Source organism: Trichosurus vulpecula, chromosome 8 (assembly GCF_011100635.1).
Source record: "Trichosurus vulpecula isolate mTriVul1 chromosome 8, mTriVul1.pri, whole genome shotgun sequence".
In the NCBI taxonomy this organism is placed as follows: Eukaryota; Metazoa; Chordata; class Mammalia; order Diprotodontia; family Phalangeridae; genus Trichosurus; species Trichosurus vulpecula.
Window position 1 is genome coordinate 153501974 of NC_050580.1, and position 18064 is coordinate 153520037.

The 18064-nt window shown below is 37.4% G+C and overlaps 1 protein-coding gene across 2 annotated transcripts in view; it reads left to right on the forward strand.

Moving 5' to 3' along the window:
- The window catches only part of PIAS1 (protein inhibitor of activated STAT 1), a 152325-nt gene that overhangs the window by 122999 nt on the left and 11262 nt on the right, over positions 1-18064 (forward strand). For both annotated transcript variants that reach the window (XM_036734769.1, XM_036734770.1), the window contains exons 8-11: positions 116-189; positions 9125-9285; positions 11336-11466; positions 12112-12292. In XM_036734769.1, the coding sequence (XP_036590664.1) occupies positions 116-189; positions 9125-9285; positions 11336-11466; positions 12112-12292 (547 nt within the window). The remainder of the gene's footprint in view (positions 1-115; positions 190-9124; positions 9286-11335; positions 11467-12111; positions 12293-18064) is intronic.

Genomic DNA, 18064 nt, shown 5'->3' on the forward strand with positions numbered 1-18064 from the left:
TTTGAGATGTTTAATGCAAGTCCTAAAACGGATTTTCTTAAAGGTCTCTGATTATGTTAAACTGATGATGTATCTTGTTCTGTTTATGTTTCCCCACCCCTTCAATGAATGACAGTTAAAGAGAAATTGACTGCGGATCCAGACAGTGAAATAGCTACGACCAGTTTAAGGGTTTCTCTACTCTGTCCAGTAAGTATTAACTGGCAATTTTTTTCTTATTTGGACTCGTTAAGACATAATTTTATAAACAGAACTACAAAAATTATACAAAGAGCTGAAATTGGATGTTGGTTCGTTGTGATGACCAGGCGTGGCCCCAGAGAAAAGACAAGGAATTCTATTTCCTACCTTCTTTGCAGAGGTAGGAAGGGAACATTAACGATACTACCGGACTGTTCTGCTAAACTGCTTTTTTCCTTTTTTAAATCTTAAAAGGGCTGACTCACTGGGCAGGGGAAAGAGGAAATAGATATTCAGAAAGAAAATTTCAGCTGGGGCTTATCAGTAGGTTTCATGGAAGTGGTGGCATTCTAGCAGGGAAGAGGATGGAGTCAGGAGCCTCATTAGGGTTCATCTGGATTGTAAAGTATAGTAGAGTTGACTAAGGCAAGAGAAGTAGGCTTTATTCAAATTGTGGAAGACCATAAATGCCAGGCTAAGGAGTTTATTTTTTCTACTTTAGGTGGTAGGGAGCTACTGAAGGTTTTTGAGCAGGGAGGTAAGTAATATTATAAGACATGTGCTATTTGAAAACTGTATTGGAGAAGGAGACTGGGCCCAAGGAGACCAGTTAGGATTATTACAGTGTTCAGGAAAAAGTTAATGAGGACCTGAACTTGGATAGTGGCAAGATATGTGGAAGTAATAACCGGATTTGAATATGGTGACATCACCAGAAAGAGGTAATGATTTTCAAGGACAGTGGTAAGTTCATTTTTTGATATGTTGAGTTTGAGGTGGCAGCCAAATATCCAGGTAAAGATGTCCAGTAGATAGTTTGGGAACAGAGGATTGGAGCTGAAGAGAGAGATTAAGGCTGAATATATAGCTCTGGGACTTTACAGTGTGGAGAAGGGTACATGGTAAGTGTAATTATAGCTTTGAAAATAAATGAGATTGCCAAAGGAGGATTTCAAAAAAGAGAAAAGGGCTGAAGACAAAGCCTTTTTGTCAATAACCATATGGAAAATGGTCAAAAAGATATTAGGAGAAAGAATACAGTGTCATAGAGAAGCCAACAGAGAGAGGACAACGAGGATAGGAAGAGTAGGGTGGTTGTCAGAGAACTCAAGGATGAGGGCTGAGAAAAAGACATTGAATTTGGTCATTTATAGGTCATTGGAGAACTTAGAACATTTTCAGTAGCTTTTCATGTAGAAGCCTTCTAAATAAAGAAATTTTTTTATGGCTAGCACACATAGTAGATTACTATGAAAATAAACTGGTTGGAGATTTAATAATTACAATCTGAATTTTTTTTAGCCATCAGTGATTGTTTTTTAAATCTAAAAAAGTTACCATATTAAAAGCATATTAAAATTAAAACACATAATTATCATTGTCCATGGCTTACCGAAAGACGAGATCTGAAAAATTTGGTATATAGTGAAAAGCCTTAAACTTTAATAATTTTTTACTTTAATATTATTTTTTAGTAACAATAATTGCCATTGGGCATGCCAGTAGTTTATCTCAATTGTGTACACATGTATCAAAAGTTCATAGCAAATTCAGTATTTTACCTTATATTCGATTTTCAAATTAATCCTAGTTTAATAGGTGGGAATGGAGGATGGAGAATGAGAAAATACATCTGTTTCCTGCTTGAAACTGTTCAGGCCTAAAGTTCAAAGTTCTTTATATTGAAACTTCATTAATTCTAAGATAAAAAGTTGTTGTTCTTGTCTCATAAAAACTTATGATTATGAGGAAAATAAGTGTATTCCTTAAGTATCGTAATTAGTCTTGTATCTCTTGCTTTGTTGTTTAAAAAAGTTTCTGATCAGTCAGCAAGCATTTATTAAGTGCTGAGGTACAAGTACAAAGAATGATACAGTCCTCACAAGGAGTTTACATACTGATGGGGGAAGACAAGCATATATTAAAGTTTATATAAAATAAATATGTAGTGAATAAATGCAGCTAAGTGGCACGTTGAATAGAGTGCTGGACCTGCAGTCAGGAAGACCTGAGTTAAGATATGGCCTCAGACACTAGTTATGTGACCCTAAGCAAGTCACTTAACATCTGTCTGCCTTAATTTCCTCATCTATAAAATGGAGATAATAATAACATCTACCCCCAGAGATTATTTTAATAAAATAAGATGATATTTGTAAAAACACACACATATATATTTGTGAAAAAAAAACCAAGAATTGCTTTACAAATCTTAAAGCATCATATAAACACTTTGGGAAGGAGGATACTAGAAGTTGGAAGGATCAAGATAAGCTTTGTACAGATAATGGTGATTGAACTGTATCTTACAGGAAAATGAATCTTTGAGGCGCAGTATATTTTAGGTATGTGGGATGACCGGTGACAAAGGAGGCTAAAAAGATAGGTTACAAATAGGTCATGGAATGCTTTAAAAGTTGAACATAAGAGTTTATATTTTATCCCAGATCTATCATGAAGTCACTGAAATTTGAGTTGGGAAGTCATATGGTCAGATTGACATTTAAGGAGAATGACTTTAGCAGCAGTATATAGGATTGTTTAGGTTGATGAGAGACTTGAGGCAAGGAGAACAGTTAGTAAAGGAGGCTTTTGCAAGAATCTAGGAAAGATGTGATGAAAACTTGAACTAACTCGATAGCTGTGAGCCTGGAGAGAGGGAAGGAGCCAAAGGAGAGGGATTTTGTTGTGGCATAAATGTAAAGATTTGTCATTTGGTGGTATATTATTCTGAAAAGGGATCCATAAGCTTCACCAGACTGCCACAGGGAATTCATGAGACAAGAAGGTGAAAAACCACTGGTATTGAGGAAGAAAGGAAGAAGCAGTACAACAGAACCTTTGAGAACACCTACAGTAATTAAGAGGCATGGTGCAGCAAAGGATCAGTTAGGTTCTCAAACCAGAAGAAGAAGAAGAAGAAGCAGATGGTATCACAAAATCTCAAAATCAAGAAGAGCATCCCCAAGGAGAGCGTGGACAGTAATGTGAAATGTAGCAGATAGGTCAAAAAAGATGAGGTCTGAGACAAATCATCAGACTTGACATATAAGAAAGAGGTCGTTGCTACTACCTTTGGAGAAAGCAGCTTTAGTTGGGTGATGATTGGAACCAGATTGCAGAGGGAACAAAAGCAAGTGAGAGAAGTAGAAGCAGCAGAGTGTAGACAACTTTTTCAAAGAGTTTGGCGGAGAAAGGGAAAAGAGACATAGGATGAGATGTTGAGGGAATGCTAGGGTCTAGTGTTGCACCTAGGAGTTTATCAAGGAGGAGGCAAAAATGTTGGGCACGTTTGAAGGCAGTAGGGAAGAAACCAGTTGATAGGAAAAGGAAAAAGGGTACTTGTGAAATGGCTTCAATTTTTTCAGAAAAGTAAGAGACAGAATCCTGTGCTCAAAGAAAGGAGAATGAGGAGAAATGGAATACTCTACTATGTTCATATGGGAAACTTGAGGAAGGAAAAAAAGGTTTGGAGTAGCTTCTTTGGGGAGTGAAAGAAATAATGAGGGAGGAATAAAAGAACTAATTTATTGCAGGAAGGGCCCAGTTGAGGTTGGATAATATGAACTTGTAATGTAGCCTCTTTACAATAAGCTTTTTCTCAAGGAAAAAACAAAAGTATTGGTCTGAGTTTTTGCATAGTTCATAAATTAGTAGTTAACAAAGTACCATTCTTTTTTTCCACAAACAGTTGTAATTAAGAAAGCAATAGAATTGTTTCCTCTCCTTCCCACCTCTCTCCCTATTTGAAAAGAAAAGAAAAACCAATTTATCACCTCTCTGTCAGGAAGTAGAAAATATTTCACCTTCAGTCCTCTGAAATTATAGATGGTCATTGTATGGATTATAGTTCTTAGAACTTTCAAAATTGTTTGTCTTTATAGTGTTGCTATTGTCTTAAGTTGTTTTCCTGATTCTGTTCATTTCATTCTTCAGCAACTTATAAAAGTCTTCAAAATTGCTAGTTTTTATAGTAATTGCTTTTATTATAAATTGTTCTTCTGGTTCTTCTTATCGGCTTTTGCATCAATTCATGTACATCTTTTCATATCTCTTTGAAATCATCTTTTTCCTTATTCTTAAATAGCACAATAATATTCTACCACACTTCATATACCACAATTTATTGAGTCATTCCTCAGTTGATGAGCTGGTTATCCCTTTAGTTTCCAGTATTTTTGCCACCACAAAAAGAGTTGCTGTAAATATTTTTGTAAATACAGAACCTTTTTCTATTTCTTTGATTGAAGAGGGGGTTGTTATAGTGGTATAGCTGGGTCAGAAAGTATGTAGTATTTAATAAATTTCATATATAGTTCCTAATTGCTTTCCAGAGTGGTTTTACTCATTCACAGGTCCACTAAGAATGAATCAGGGGGCCTGATTTCCCATAGCCCTTCCAGCATTTATCATTTTCCTTTTTATTATCTTTTCCAAACTGACAGATATGAAGTAAAATTTCAGAATTACTTTAATTTGCTTTTTTTTTTTGCATTGTAGTGATTTGGAACATTTATTTTTATTTGGTTATAGATAGCCTGGGTTCCTTTCTTGAGAACTGCTGTTCATATCCTTAGACCATTTATCAATTGGGGAATGGCTCATAGTCTTATAAATTTATCAGAGAATCTCGCTGCAAAGATTTTTCCCAGTTTATTATTTTCCTTTTACTCTTGGCTTTATTGAACTTGTACAAAAATCTTTTAATTTTATGTAATCCAAATTATCCATATTAAATTCTGTGAACCTCTGTCAATTGTTTGGTCGTGATCTTTTCTTCTATCACTAGATCTAGTAGGTATCTTTTTTCCCTGTCTCTTTATTTTCTGCTTTAGTCTTCCTGTTTGTATCTCCTTCATATGTGCATCCATGTTCTCCAAAATTATATGTTGCCTCTCTAGTGTACAGAGGAGATAAGACTCTTTACACAGTATTTTGACAAGTCTGGATATCTGTGTTCTGGTCTTATAGCGAATTAGAAGTAAGGAAAAGCTATTGGACACACTGAGGCCCAATAATTGATGAATAGTTAAATAGTAAAGATAGTAACAAAAAAAAAATCCTTACTCCATAGTTATTTAATCCACTTGTGAATTTGACCTAAAAATTTGAGCCAACTCCCATATTTTGTGGAAGACTGTATGTTCTCATAGGCAAGAGTAGTTGCTATAGTCACTGTCAGGACAGACTTGAGATTCTTTTTTTGAGCCCCCTTTTAGTCTTTACAGTCACTAAAGAGTCTTAGGCAGATCGTTGGGGTTTGGGGATAGTTAAGAGGTGTGATATCAATGGTTCCTGTGTCTCCAGAATTGACACTTCATCTCCCTTTGCTCCCTGTCACCTCATCCAATATGAATTCAAGTTCGTATATGTGTGTATGTACATACTCATATCCTCTAAATCCTGAGCCAAAAATATGCTATATTTAACATATATGAACCTTATCTGTTACTGCCAAATTTATACACAGTGATGGCTATGTGTTTTTTATTTAGTATTTTATTTTCCCCCAGTTACATGTAAAAACTATCTTAACATTGTTTTTAAAATTCCAAGTTCCAAATTCTCTCCCCTTCTCCCCCCCTCCCATTGAGAAGGCAAGCAATTCAATATAGGTTATACATGTGTAGTCATGCAAAACATTTCCATAAGGGGCAGCTAGGTGGCGCAGATAGTAGAGCACCAGCCCTGGAGTCAAGAGGACCTGAGTTCAAATTCAGCCTCAGACATTTGACACACTTACTAGCTGTGTGACCTTGGGCAAGTCACTTAACCTCAATTGCCCTGCCAAAAAACAACAACAAAAACATTTCCATAACAGTCATGTTGTGAAAGAAAACACAGTCCAAAAAAAAAAAAAAGAATAAAACCCTCAAGAAAAATGGAAAAAGTTAAAAAAAGTATGCTTCAATCAGAGTTGTCTTGGATCTTTGTATTGCTGAGAATGGCTAAGTCATTCACAACTGATCATCTTTACAATATTGCACACGGTACATTTCTTTTTTTTTTCATTTATTTAAATTTATTTGATATATTTAGTTTTCAGCATTGATTTTCACATGAGTTTGAATTACGAATTTTCTCCCCATTTCTACCTCCCCCCACTCCAAGATGGCGTATGTTCTGGTTGCCCCGTTCCCCAGTCAGCCCTTCCTTCTGTCACCCCACTCCCTTCCCATCCCCTTTTCCCTTCCTTTTTTGTAGGGCAAGATAAATTTCTACGCCCCATTGCCTGTGTATATAACTTCCTAGTTGCATGCAAAAACTTTTTTTTTGTTTTTGAACATCTGTTTTTAAAACTTTGAGTTCCACATTCTCTCATTCTCTCCCCTCTTCCCTTCCTACCCATCCTCCCTAAGAAGGCACACACAGTACATTTCGCTTTGTTTCAACTCATGTAAGTCTTTCTAGATTTTTCTGAGAGCATCCTGCTCATCATTTCTTATAGGACAATAGTATTCCATCATAATCACATGCCACAATTTGTTCTGTCTGTGCTTTTATTAGCATAATAGAAATTAAATATTGCTTGTTACTTTCACTTGTCAAGTAAATAGAGCCTTGGTCTTAGATATGGGCTGGAAACTGTGTTGTCTCCTAGTAGCTTGCTAAAAGATTTGAAAGAAATTTGTTTTTTTATCTTAATTCACATATCTAATAAAATGAATAGGATAATCCTCCATCTAAATATTGGCTTATAAATTTGATGAGTGACAACTCATTTAGATCCTTTCTTGTAAGAGACTTACAGACTTTAAAAGACACTGTCTAATTTGATGTCACAATATCCTTCAGATAATGTGGGGAGAAGCAAAATGTGTTACTGCCATTTTGCTGGGGAAGAAACTCAAGGCATTCAGTTGATTTAAATAGCTAGCAAAGAGTTGATTTTAGCAAAATAGTTTTGGGCTCTAAATTTTAGTTTATATCCTTAGTGAAAGAGAGAATTCTATACATCTCTGAAACTGATGATACTTTTACAGGCCTGAAATCATGCTAATTCTTTTTCCTAAAGGAATTCTTACCTTTTTTCCTATATCGACAGCTAAAACTTCCTTTGAAGTTAGAGAAAAGCTGAAATATGATACCAAAGCTCAAAGTCATCTGCTGAAAATAATGCCTCATCTTCTCTCCCCAAAGCACACTCTTTCCTCCTGACTTCCTTCTTTCTCAAAAGCTTTTTTCTTTCCTGCTACTTCATCTTTCATCCATATTCAGTTACTACTCCTATTGATTTTAGCCTTCACAGTATTTTTCAAAATCATCCTTTCTTTTCTCACTGATACTATCCTTGTAAAGGCCCTCATCATCACCCCTCCTGGATTACTAATTAGTCTCTCCACTTCCAGTCTTTTCCCCTTTCACATCCCTCTCCTTGAGTGGCTCCCTTTTGTCTGTTTCTTAGCCTAGTAGTCAAAACTTTCTACAGCCTTTCCGCTCCCTAATTCTGTATCCTTTCCATCATACTGCTGCCATTCATGTGTGCTTTTCTACCTCTGTGCCTTTGTTCATGATATTTCTTGTGCCTTAAATATGCTCCCCATCTCAATCTTTTAAAACCCTACATATCCTTCAGAATTCAACCAGACTTTACCCTTTGCACCCTCTCCCACCTCCAAGTCAGAAATTATCTTTACTTCCTCTCACTTCACATGGGATGTTATCCTATTCTGTGCTGTGTTTTTTGTAACTATAAATATTTTAGTAGATCTGTGATTTCATCTGTGTGAGTATACCTTCTCTAGAACAGAGGTTGCATCTCCTATATCCTCTCATGCTGTGCCATTATCCATGTTTTCTCATACATCCTGCATAAATGTTATAACATGCTAGAGGCCTTCACCTTATTCTTTTAATATTATGCCACGTTCCACTGGAGCAGTCCATCTTTTCTAAACGTCCATTTTAACTGAGTGACCATTTCATCTCCTTTTTTGGTCATTCATGTCCTTAGTAATATCTTTTATATCAGTTCTCCCTTATAAGTAATCCTTAAGGTGAATTTCAAATTGGAATAATTTAAATTATTGCAGCACATGTTATTTAGCCCTGCATATCTGTATGTGTCTTATTAAGTTGTAAGTTCCACGAAGGCAAGGACTTATGTCCTACTTAACTTTATATCCCTCCAAGTACCTAGTATACACAACAGGGACTTGATAAATGGCTCTTAAATAGCTGTAGAGCATTTTCTTTGGAAGCAGGAGAAATTTGAGGCACTAAATAATACAACGATCAGATGCAGTAGACTTGGTATGCCGTGTGGAAGATGGAGAATAGTATCCTCTGTCCACATTCTCAGAATGTGGTGGAATTTAGAAGTAGATCATCTGTGTGTGTAGCAGGTCGGCTCTCTCCCCAGGACAAAAGGACAAAATAACAGTTGGTCTGGGATAGGTGATAGAAGAGAAGCAACAGCAGTTCCTGTTAGACTCACTTTTTTTTAGCCCCAATAACAGGGAAAGAAGATGTACCCTACAGTTTCTACAAGTCCAAAGGTTTCTCCTGGGAGGGAGATCTCTAGTTTGTACCTGACATTTTCTGGCAGAGACTGGAGACATCTTGAGATATACAAGCTTGGAACCATTTATTCCAGAAGTCAAAAGTTTAGAAAGATGTGTTTCTTATATAGTCTCTGAAAGTTCCATTAGCAAATGACATATTACAATGCAATATAGTAATCAAATTTTTAAAAAATGTTCACTCGGCCTTTCCAAAGCCAGTATGTCTGTATGTGATGAAATGCCTTAGGATGTTTAAAACTAAATAAGTTTTACAAACTAAGTATTTGTGTCATTCTTCATAGTGAAGCATTTTCTTTTAGCCAAGACTGTTGAAATGGAAATTAGAACCTGTATGTGGTATTTCAGAAAACTTCATTTGAAGTTTAAACCGTGAAAAAAAACACTCTTGGATTTTTGTTTTGTTTTGTTTTCCCTTAAAGCTTGGTAAAATGCGCCTAACTATTCCATGTCGGGCACTGACGTGTTCACACCTGCAATGTTTTGACGCAACTCTGTATATTCAAATGAATGAGAAAAAGCCAACTTGGGTTTGTCCTGTATGTGATAAGAAGGCTCCATATGAACACCTCATTATTGACGGGTAAGCCACTTTGGAGATAAAGCTTATATTTACAACTTGAAAATGGTCATCTAAAACATTTTTAAAGCTTTCATTTTTCAGCTTGTCATCTTGCTTTGGAAGTGCACATTTTTCTATCTTTACTCTTAGTACTTAGAAATAATAAGCTGTAATTTCGATGCATTAGTAGTTCTATTCAAGGGTATATTTTATGTCTTTAACCAATATATCATGCTACCTACCCCTAAACATATGAAACCCTAGGAAAGAAGGGGTCATACAACTCTTCAAAAGAGAACAGTTGACCTTTCAGTTACCCCATTTCTGTACCTTGCCCACTCACTGAAGAAACTTCCCTTTTTTCCCCACACTTTTTATTATTCTCTTCCTCAGATATATTTCCTCATTTTTTTCCCCATAATACTCTCAACATCCCCAGCATAAGTTAAATTTTTAGTTCCTTTTGTGTGATGAACTTTGTACTAGGTGCCTACTTGATCTGTAATACCTAAAGTTCCCTTTCTTCCTCTTCTGTATTCTTTTTTCTATTCTACCTGGTACTTTGGATTCTTCTGAATTTGTGCCCCACTTGCCTTCCCCCCACTCCCAACTATTTCCCCCACTGACACATAGTAAAAGCATGTAAGAAATGTTGATGACAAAGATGATGATGTTCATAGATACTGTAACAAAGAAGTACAATGAAGCGAAACAAAATGACATATTGACCATATCTGACATTGCCTGTTGTCTCTTCTCTACTGAAGGGAGAGGTGGAGTATATTTCATTACCAATCTAGAGTCAAGATTAGACATTGCATTGATTGGAATTCTAATTTTTTAAAAAGTTTTAAAACATTATTTCATTAAATATTTCCCAATTACATGTAAAAACATTTTTACCTTCATTTTTTAAATTTTTGAGTTTTAAATTCTCTCCCCTCCTGATCTTCCACAACCTTTTAAGAAGATAAGCAATATGATATTGATTAGATATGTAAAGTCATGTAAAACATAATTCCATATTAGCCACATTGCAAAAGAAAACAGACACACACACAGAGAAATATAAAAAGTGAAAAAAGTCTGCTTCCATCCTCACTCACAGTTCATCAGTTCTGTCTCTGGTAGTGGAAAGCATTTTTCATCATGAGTCCTTTGGAATTGTCTTTGATCCTTGTCTTTATCAGAGTAACTAAGTCTTTAGCATTTGCTTATCATTACAGTATTGCTATTACTGTGTACAGTGCCTCCTGGTTCTGTTCGCTTCACTTTGCATTAGTTCATATAAGTCTTCCCAAGTTTTTCTGAAACCATCCTGCTTGTCATTTCTTATAGCACAGTAGTATTCCATCACATACCACAGGCTACAACTCATCCAGCCATTCCCCGATTGATGGGCATCCCCTCAGTTTCCAATTCTTTGCCACCATAAAAATTTGAGATGCTATAAATATTTTTGTACAAAGAAATCCTTTTTTCCTTTTCTTTGATCTCTTTGGGATACAGTGGTGGTATTGGATCTAGTAGTGGTATTGCTGGATCAGAGGGTATACAGTTTGATAGTCCTTTGGACACAGTTCCAGATTTTTCTCTAGAATGGTTAGACTAGTGCACAACTCTGCCAACAGTGTATTAGTGTCCCAATTTTTACATATCCCCTCCAGCACTTGTCATTTTCCTTTTTTTTGTCATGTTAGCCAATCTGATAGATGTAAGGTGGTATCTCAGAGTTTTTTAAATGTGCATTTCTCTAATTAATAATGATTTTGAGCGTTTTTCCTGTGACTGTTGATAGTTTTGATTTCTTTTTCTGAAAATTACCTGTTCTTATCCTTTGACCACTTATCAATTAGGGAATGGCACTTACGTTTTGAGAAAAAAGAAAAAAATAGAGTTCTGTTCTACTTCCCTGTAACTCATGAATATTTTCAGATACTGCTACAATATACAGATTTTCCATTTTTGCTTAAAATTTTCAAAACAGTAGTATTTCTTTTTACTCTTTTTAATTGTACTGAATTTTCACTAAGAGCGTGATACCCATAACTGAATTTTTTTCTCTCTATAGTTTATTTATGGAAATCCTAAAGTACTGTACTGATTGTGATGAAATACAATTTAAGGAGGATGGATCTTGGGCTCCTATGAGATCAAAAAAGGAGGTCCAGGAAGTTTCTGCTTCTTATAATGGAGTTGATGGTGAGTATTTAAAAATTTTATGCTGATGTAAGCATTTTAGTAAAAAAAAAATTTTGCATTAAAAATTGAAGTTTATGATTATCTCAAGCATTTTGTAGAAATTATTTAGTATTCAGAAGTAGAAAGATTCTTTAGGTTAACTTTTTGTCTACCTTTTCCCAGATTTTCTGATAAAAATTTCAAAATAACATAATCCAGTAACTCATTGGCAAAATTGTGCTTTTGAAATAGTATACTTTTAACAGACTCATTTCTCTTGCTTTCTGTCATGGCTTTTGTTATATTGTCCCCAGGAAGCCACCATAACTTGGATGTAATCTTTACTCACATTTTTTAATCACCTGAAACATGTTGAATACTGTACAGGTAATTTGGTATAAGACAGAGTACTTGTTTTCATCACGAAGGGTCAGTAAGAAGCGCACTTAAAAAAAATTGAATCATAAAAGTTTTAGCAACTCATAGTAAAACAGCATTCAAACTAAAAGGAGCAGCTTACTTTTCATTTTTCATGTTTATAATACTGCCAGTATAATGAATCCAAAGTGTGACTGATGATTCATTAGATTTCTCAAAGAAAGAAAGAACAGAAAATGTTAAAAATCTATTTTCTTTTTAAATTAAACTGTTCTGTTTCCCCCTCAGGATGCTTGGGTTCCCCCTTGGATCACCAGGTATCTTCTCACCACCAATCTTCAAACAAAAATAAGAAAGTAGAAGTAATTGATCTCACTATAGACAGTTCATCAGATGAAGAAGAGGAAGAACCATCTGCCAAGCGAACCTGCCCTTCAGTATCTCCTGCATCACCATTAAATAACAAAGGGTAGGTGTTAGTGTGATAAAGAATTCAAGTACCCAAGAGTTAGAATTAAAATTTATCTGGTAGATAGACTAATAGAATTAAATTTTACATTTTATGTACGTTAGTTCTTCGTATTTTTTAAAACATTATTAATCAAGGCTGTGTCCAGGCTTCTAGAAAAAACTATCAACACTCATAACCTCTATTTCCTTACCTCTCACTTTCTTCTGAGCTTTTAAAAATCTGGCATCTGACCTCACCGCTGGTGAAACTTTGTTATTGAAAGACAATCTCTTAATTACTATATTCCATGGTCTTTTCTCAAATTTCTTCCTTCCTGACCTCTTTGATACTATTTTTTTTTTTTTTGCAGAGGGGAAGGCAAGGCAGTTGGGGTTAAGTGACTTGCCCAAGGTCACACAGCTAGTAAGTGTGTCAGTGTCTGGGGCCACCTTTGAACTTGGTCCTCCTGACTCCTCTGCTCACTGCGCCGCCTAGCTGCCCTGATACTTTTGACATTGTTGGCCACCCCTGGGTGCCCTGACCTCCATGGTCTCTCATTCTCTTCATTTATGTCTGGTTCCTAATCAGGGCTGATCTCCATTGCTTTGTCCTGGGTCCTTTTTCTCTTTTTCTCTATACTCTCTATTGGTAATCTTAGAAGTTTCTATGTATTTTATTATTCCTTCTATGCCCATAACTACAAACTCTGGATATCTACCCATCGGTTCTTTCCTCAGCTCCTATCCTTGATTACCAATTGCCTGTTAAACATTGAACAAGGTGTTCCGTAGCCATCTTGAGCTCAGCATCTCCCAAACTGAACTTACTATCCTCCTCTCTGTTCCTGGAGTTGCAGTCCCAGATCATCTGTGTCTGCTGGACATTCCCATGTGACTATCCCACAAGCAAAAAATTCAGCATGTCCAAAATGGAACATTATCTTCACCCTAAACCTCCCCATCCTTAGTTTCCCTCTTTCCATTAAAGGCAACATACAGCTGTACAGATTATCTATTTTTACTTAAAGTTTTCGTGACAGTAGTAAGTCTTATTGCTCTTCATTTTTAATTATGTTAAATTTTCATTAAAGCTTGATACCCATAAATGAAATTTCTTCTTTATAAGTACTAAAGGGCTACATTAATTATGATGAAATACAGTTTAAGGCCTCTGGATCTTGGGCTCCTGTGAGATCAAAAAAGGAGGTCCAGGAAGTTTTTAATTTAATTCCTGCTTGTAACCTTGAAGTCATCTTTAATTCCCATTTCTCCCTCTCCCTACTGTATACAATCATTTGCTAAATCTTACTAATTCTAACTATGACTAGCCTTTATGTAATCTTTTAAGGTTTGCATAGTGTTTTACATAGTTTATCTCATTTGAGTTTCACAGCCACCATGTGTTGTTTGGTAGTATGCTAGAGGCATTATCTTCTTTGTAGATGGGAAACTGAGGCTCAGATAAGGTAATTAGTGTTAGAGGCAGGGATATCATCAGCATCATTGATGCCAAGTACAGCTTTATCACTAATCCATGCTGCCTTTACAACATCTCTCTACCCAAAAGATTAAATACAAACTTCTCAGTTTACCATTTGAAGTTCTTTTTCATCTGTCTCCTATTTACCTTTCCAGTTGCTTACCTTCAAACATTATGCAGCCCCAATCAGATTGGCTTTTTTGCTATTTCTCACCCATGAAAGTCCATTATCTATCTCCTTGCCTTCTCACAGGCTATTACCAGTTCCTGGAATACATTTCCTCTTTATCTCTACCCACTTAGAATCCCCCATTTCCTTCAAGTTCAATTTAAGTATAATCACATATATGAAGCCTTTCCTAGTCCTCAATTTGTTTTGTCTATGACTTATGTATATGTGTGTACATGTTGTCTCCCTTTGTAGAATATAAGTCCCTTAAGGGCAGGAACTGTTTGGTTTTTTTTTTTTGTCTTTGTGTCTCCCACTGCCTAACATACTGTAGATGTTTGATAAAGGCCCGTTGATTGAGTGTTTAACCTGTATTATATCTCCTTTTCTCCAGTTAGTCATCATGCTAGTTCAAACCCTCATTACTTTGCATCTGTATCTATGATCTCCAGATTCTTTTAAGTGAATACACTGTCAGTTTTTTTTGAAATGGTGGTGGCTCATGCTTTCCCAATATATTTTTATTTCCTTATTTGTAAGTTATTTACACATATTACTGTACACTAATAATTATGTCCTGTCTTCTCCAGCAGACTCCCCCTAATCATCCCCATTCATTCATTTACCTTCAGTTCTCTTTTTCTATTGTCTGCTTCCCTGCTGCCTACAAACAGGCCCCAAAAAAACCTCACTTCTCCATCCATCCATCCCCACCCCCACTATATTGTCCCATTTCTTTCCTCCATTTTGTAGCTAAACTCCTTGAGAAGGCTGTCAACATCTGGTGCCTCCACCTCTTTTCTTCTCACTCTCTTCTTAACTCTCTACAGTCTAACTTTCAACTTCATTATTCAGCTGAAACTGTTCTCCAAAGTTCCTAATGCCAAATCTCAATGTCTTTTCTCAATCCTCATCCTCCTTGACCTCTTTGCAGTATTTTACACCATTGATCACTCCCTCCTCCTTGATACTCTCTTCTCAATAGGTTTTTGTGACACTGCTCTCTCCTGTCCAACCACTCTCTTTCAGTCTCCTTTGTTAGATCTTCATCTAGACCTCACCCTCTTAACCAGGGGTATCCCCTCAGACTCTCCTGAGCCCTCTTCTCCATCTTTGTTATTTTTCTTGGTGTTCTCATCAGCTATTATCTCTGAAGATTATCAGATCTGTATGTCTAGCCCTGACTCCTCTTCTGACATCCTGTCTCACATAACCATGGCCTATTGGCCATCTTGAACTGAATGTCCTATAGACATCTTAAACTCAACATGTCCAAAATTGAACTCATTATCTCTCCCCTCCCCCCAAAAATTCCTCTCTTCCTAATTTCCTTATTAGTGTTGAGGGTATCACCATCCTCCCAGTCACTTGGGCTCATAGCCTAAGTATCATCATGGACTCCTCATTCTCTCTCACCCCCGATATCCATCTGGTCTGTCAATTTTACCTTCATAACATCTTTCTGTATATTCCTCCTCCTCTCCTCTGACACTGCAAGTGCTCTCACATCTGGACTATTGAAATAGCCCACTGGTGGGTCTGCCTGCCTTAAGTCTCTCTGCTCCAGTCCATCTTCCACTCAGTTGCCAAAGTGCTCTTCCTAAAGTAAGGGTATGATCACATCACCCACTCCCCCTACTCAGTAAATTCCAGTGGCTCCCTATTACCTCCAGGATCAACATGTGTTTGACATTCAAAGCCCTTCATAACCTGCCTCCCTCCCCACCTTTCCAGGCTTCTTTCATTTTATACCTCTTCCCCCTCATATTGTGTAATCACATCTGGCCTCTTTGTTGTTCCTTGCACAAGACACTTCAGGCATTTTCTCTAGCTGTAACCCATACCTGGAATTCTCTCCCTCCCCATTGGCTCCTGGCTTCCTTGGTATCCTTCAAGTCCCAGCTAAAATCCTTCCATCTACAGGAAGCTTTTCCCTTTCCCCCTTAATTCTGGTGCCTTCCCTCTGTTGATTGGTTCCAGTTTATCCTATATATAACTTGTTTCTACATAGGTGTTTGCATTTTGTCCCCTCCATTAGATTCTGACCTCCTTGAGAAGGGACTGTCTTTTGCCTTTCCTTCTATCTCTATCACTTAGCACAGTACCTGGCATGTAGCAGGTATTTAATAAATGTTTATTGACTGACTGACTCTCCCTCTCAAAATGAAAAAGGAAGATGTGACTCTTAACTCATTAGTCACTTTTCCTAGGGGCAGAACCTACTCTCTAGGGAGGCACTTCCCACTCTGATGAAGAGAAAGAATTTTTTCAGTGGCATCAGTTCAACTACCACTGTGGGTGCCCTGAAGCCCTGAGAATCCAGTGACTAGACTATGAGGGAATTTTGGGATTTACTCAGCAAAGAGAAAGGCAAAGTGTTGTGGGGTAAGAGTAGTTGCAGTTGTATTAGAAATAAGTCCCAACAATTGGCTAGTGCTTTGGGAAGGCCCCCGGGATAAGCCCCAACTTCAGAGACCAGTGGCCTACACTGTTGCAATAATTTTTCAATTTGTTTCCCACATCCAGTATCTCCTATCCGTTCTCCAAACAACTAACAAGATAATCTTCCCAAAATATAGATCTTACCATTGTTCTTCCTCTGCTCAAGAAAAGAAGCTTTCCATTGCCTCTATGAAAGGCGAACTAACTCTTGGCATTTAAAGCCCTTTGAAATCTAGCTCCAGGCCCTTTTTCTGGACTTTTTTTCACATAACTCCCCCTTGTACATTCTGCCTTTCAGCCAAACTAGCCTGCTTGGCATTCCATCTTCTCACACTGTGCTTTTGTAATCTTGTCACCTCATTACCTACAATCTATTACACCTCACTTCTACCATTTAAAATCTTTAATTTCCTTCAAAGCTAAGTTCAGGTGTACTGAAAAGCTGTCCTGAATTTCCTAGTTGTTAATGTTCTCTCCCACCTCAACTTATTTTACTTTGTTCTGTATACCTCTAAGTGACCCATCCAGAATGACCTTAAAGACCTCCATTCCTCTGAGCCAGCATTGATAGACAAAAGGAGGTAACTTCATCCACTTTGAGTGAATGCCCTATTCTCCTCTCCAACATAATCTCTTCTCCTGGAAGCTACTGCTGCTCTTGCCTTACTTAACAAACAATATTACACTTTCAAGAGCCATTGACCCAGGACAGGGCAGAGGTAATACCTCTGACACCGGGCATTCAACTCCAGGACTTTGCTCAGGACCTAGCCTCAGACACTGCTATCAGCACCCTATCTTATAGGACCCCTGACACTAGGCTCAAACATTTTTACTCCTGCTTCTATGCTACTGGATAATGTTGGAGGAAGTCTCAGAACTGTGTCCGTACAAATTTCTTATTTCATCCTAATTGAGCCATCACTTCTGCATAGCAATCCTTTTTTTCTTCTCCAGTTGACTATGTGTGATACTTCCTTCTTCCCTGGTGTTAGAGAGAGAACTAAGTGATGCTCCTCCCCACCATCACCGGACCTGTTAGGAATAGAGCCCCAGGCAAGTGGTAGGACATTACCTCGTAGCAGCTATCCATTGTAAGTTCCTACTTTCTCCTGTTCAATACATCAAAACCCACCTAAGTTTCCATTCTCTCCTTTCCTCTAGTCTCTAATGAAGAGGTGGCCCTTTTACTTGCCAAGGCCATACTCTCTTCTTTTGCTCTTGACCCTCTTGTCTCTTCCAGCAGTTTCCTTTCTCAGTCATTCTATCTAGTCTTCAGTCCCCTGCCCCGTTCCTCCTCTTAACCCCCACGGGCTACATTCAAGCACTACCACATTTCTCCCAACCTTTGAGAAAAACAGTAACAACTACAACAAACCTTAGTTGACTCTCTCATCTCCCTTAAGCCGTAGTCAGGTGTCTCTTCTTTCATTGCTAAAAAAGCCCCCTCTGCTTGTGTATCAACAAGGCAATAATCACAATATAGCAGACACCAGAGGACCGGATCCCATAACCAACGAGTCCACAACATCACAGCAGAGAGCCACCCCGTGCGACAACCTCACTCACAGCCACCACACATCTGCTCTCTCCCTCGGCTCTAACTGTAGTAACTGCTCTCTCAGCATTTCCTGTGACACAATTTCCTTCTCCTCCTACCACATGTGACTTAGACTTCCTGTGATGTAAGCAGGTCACAT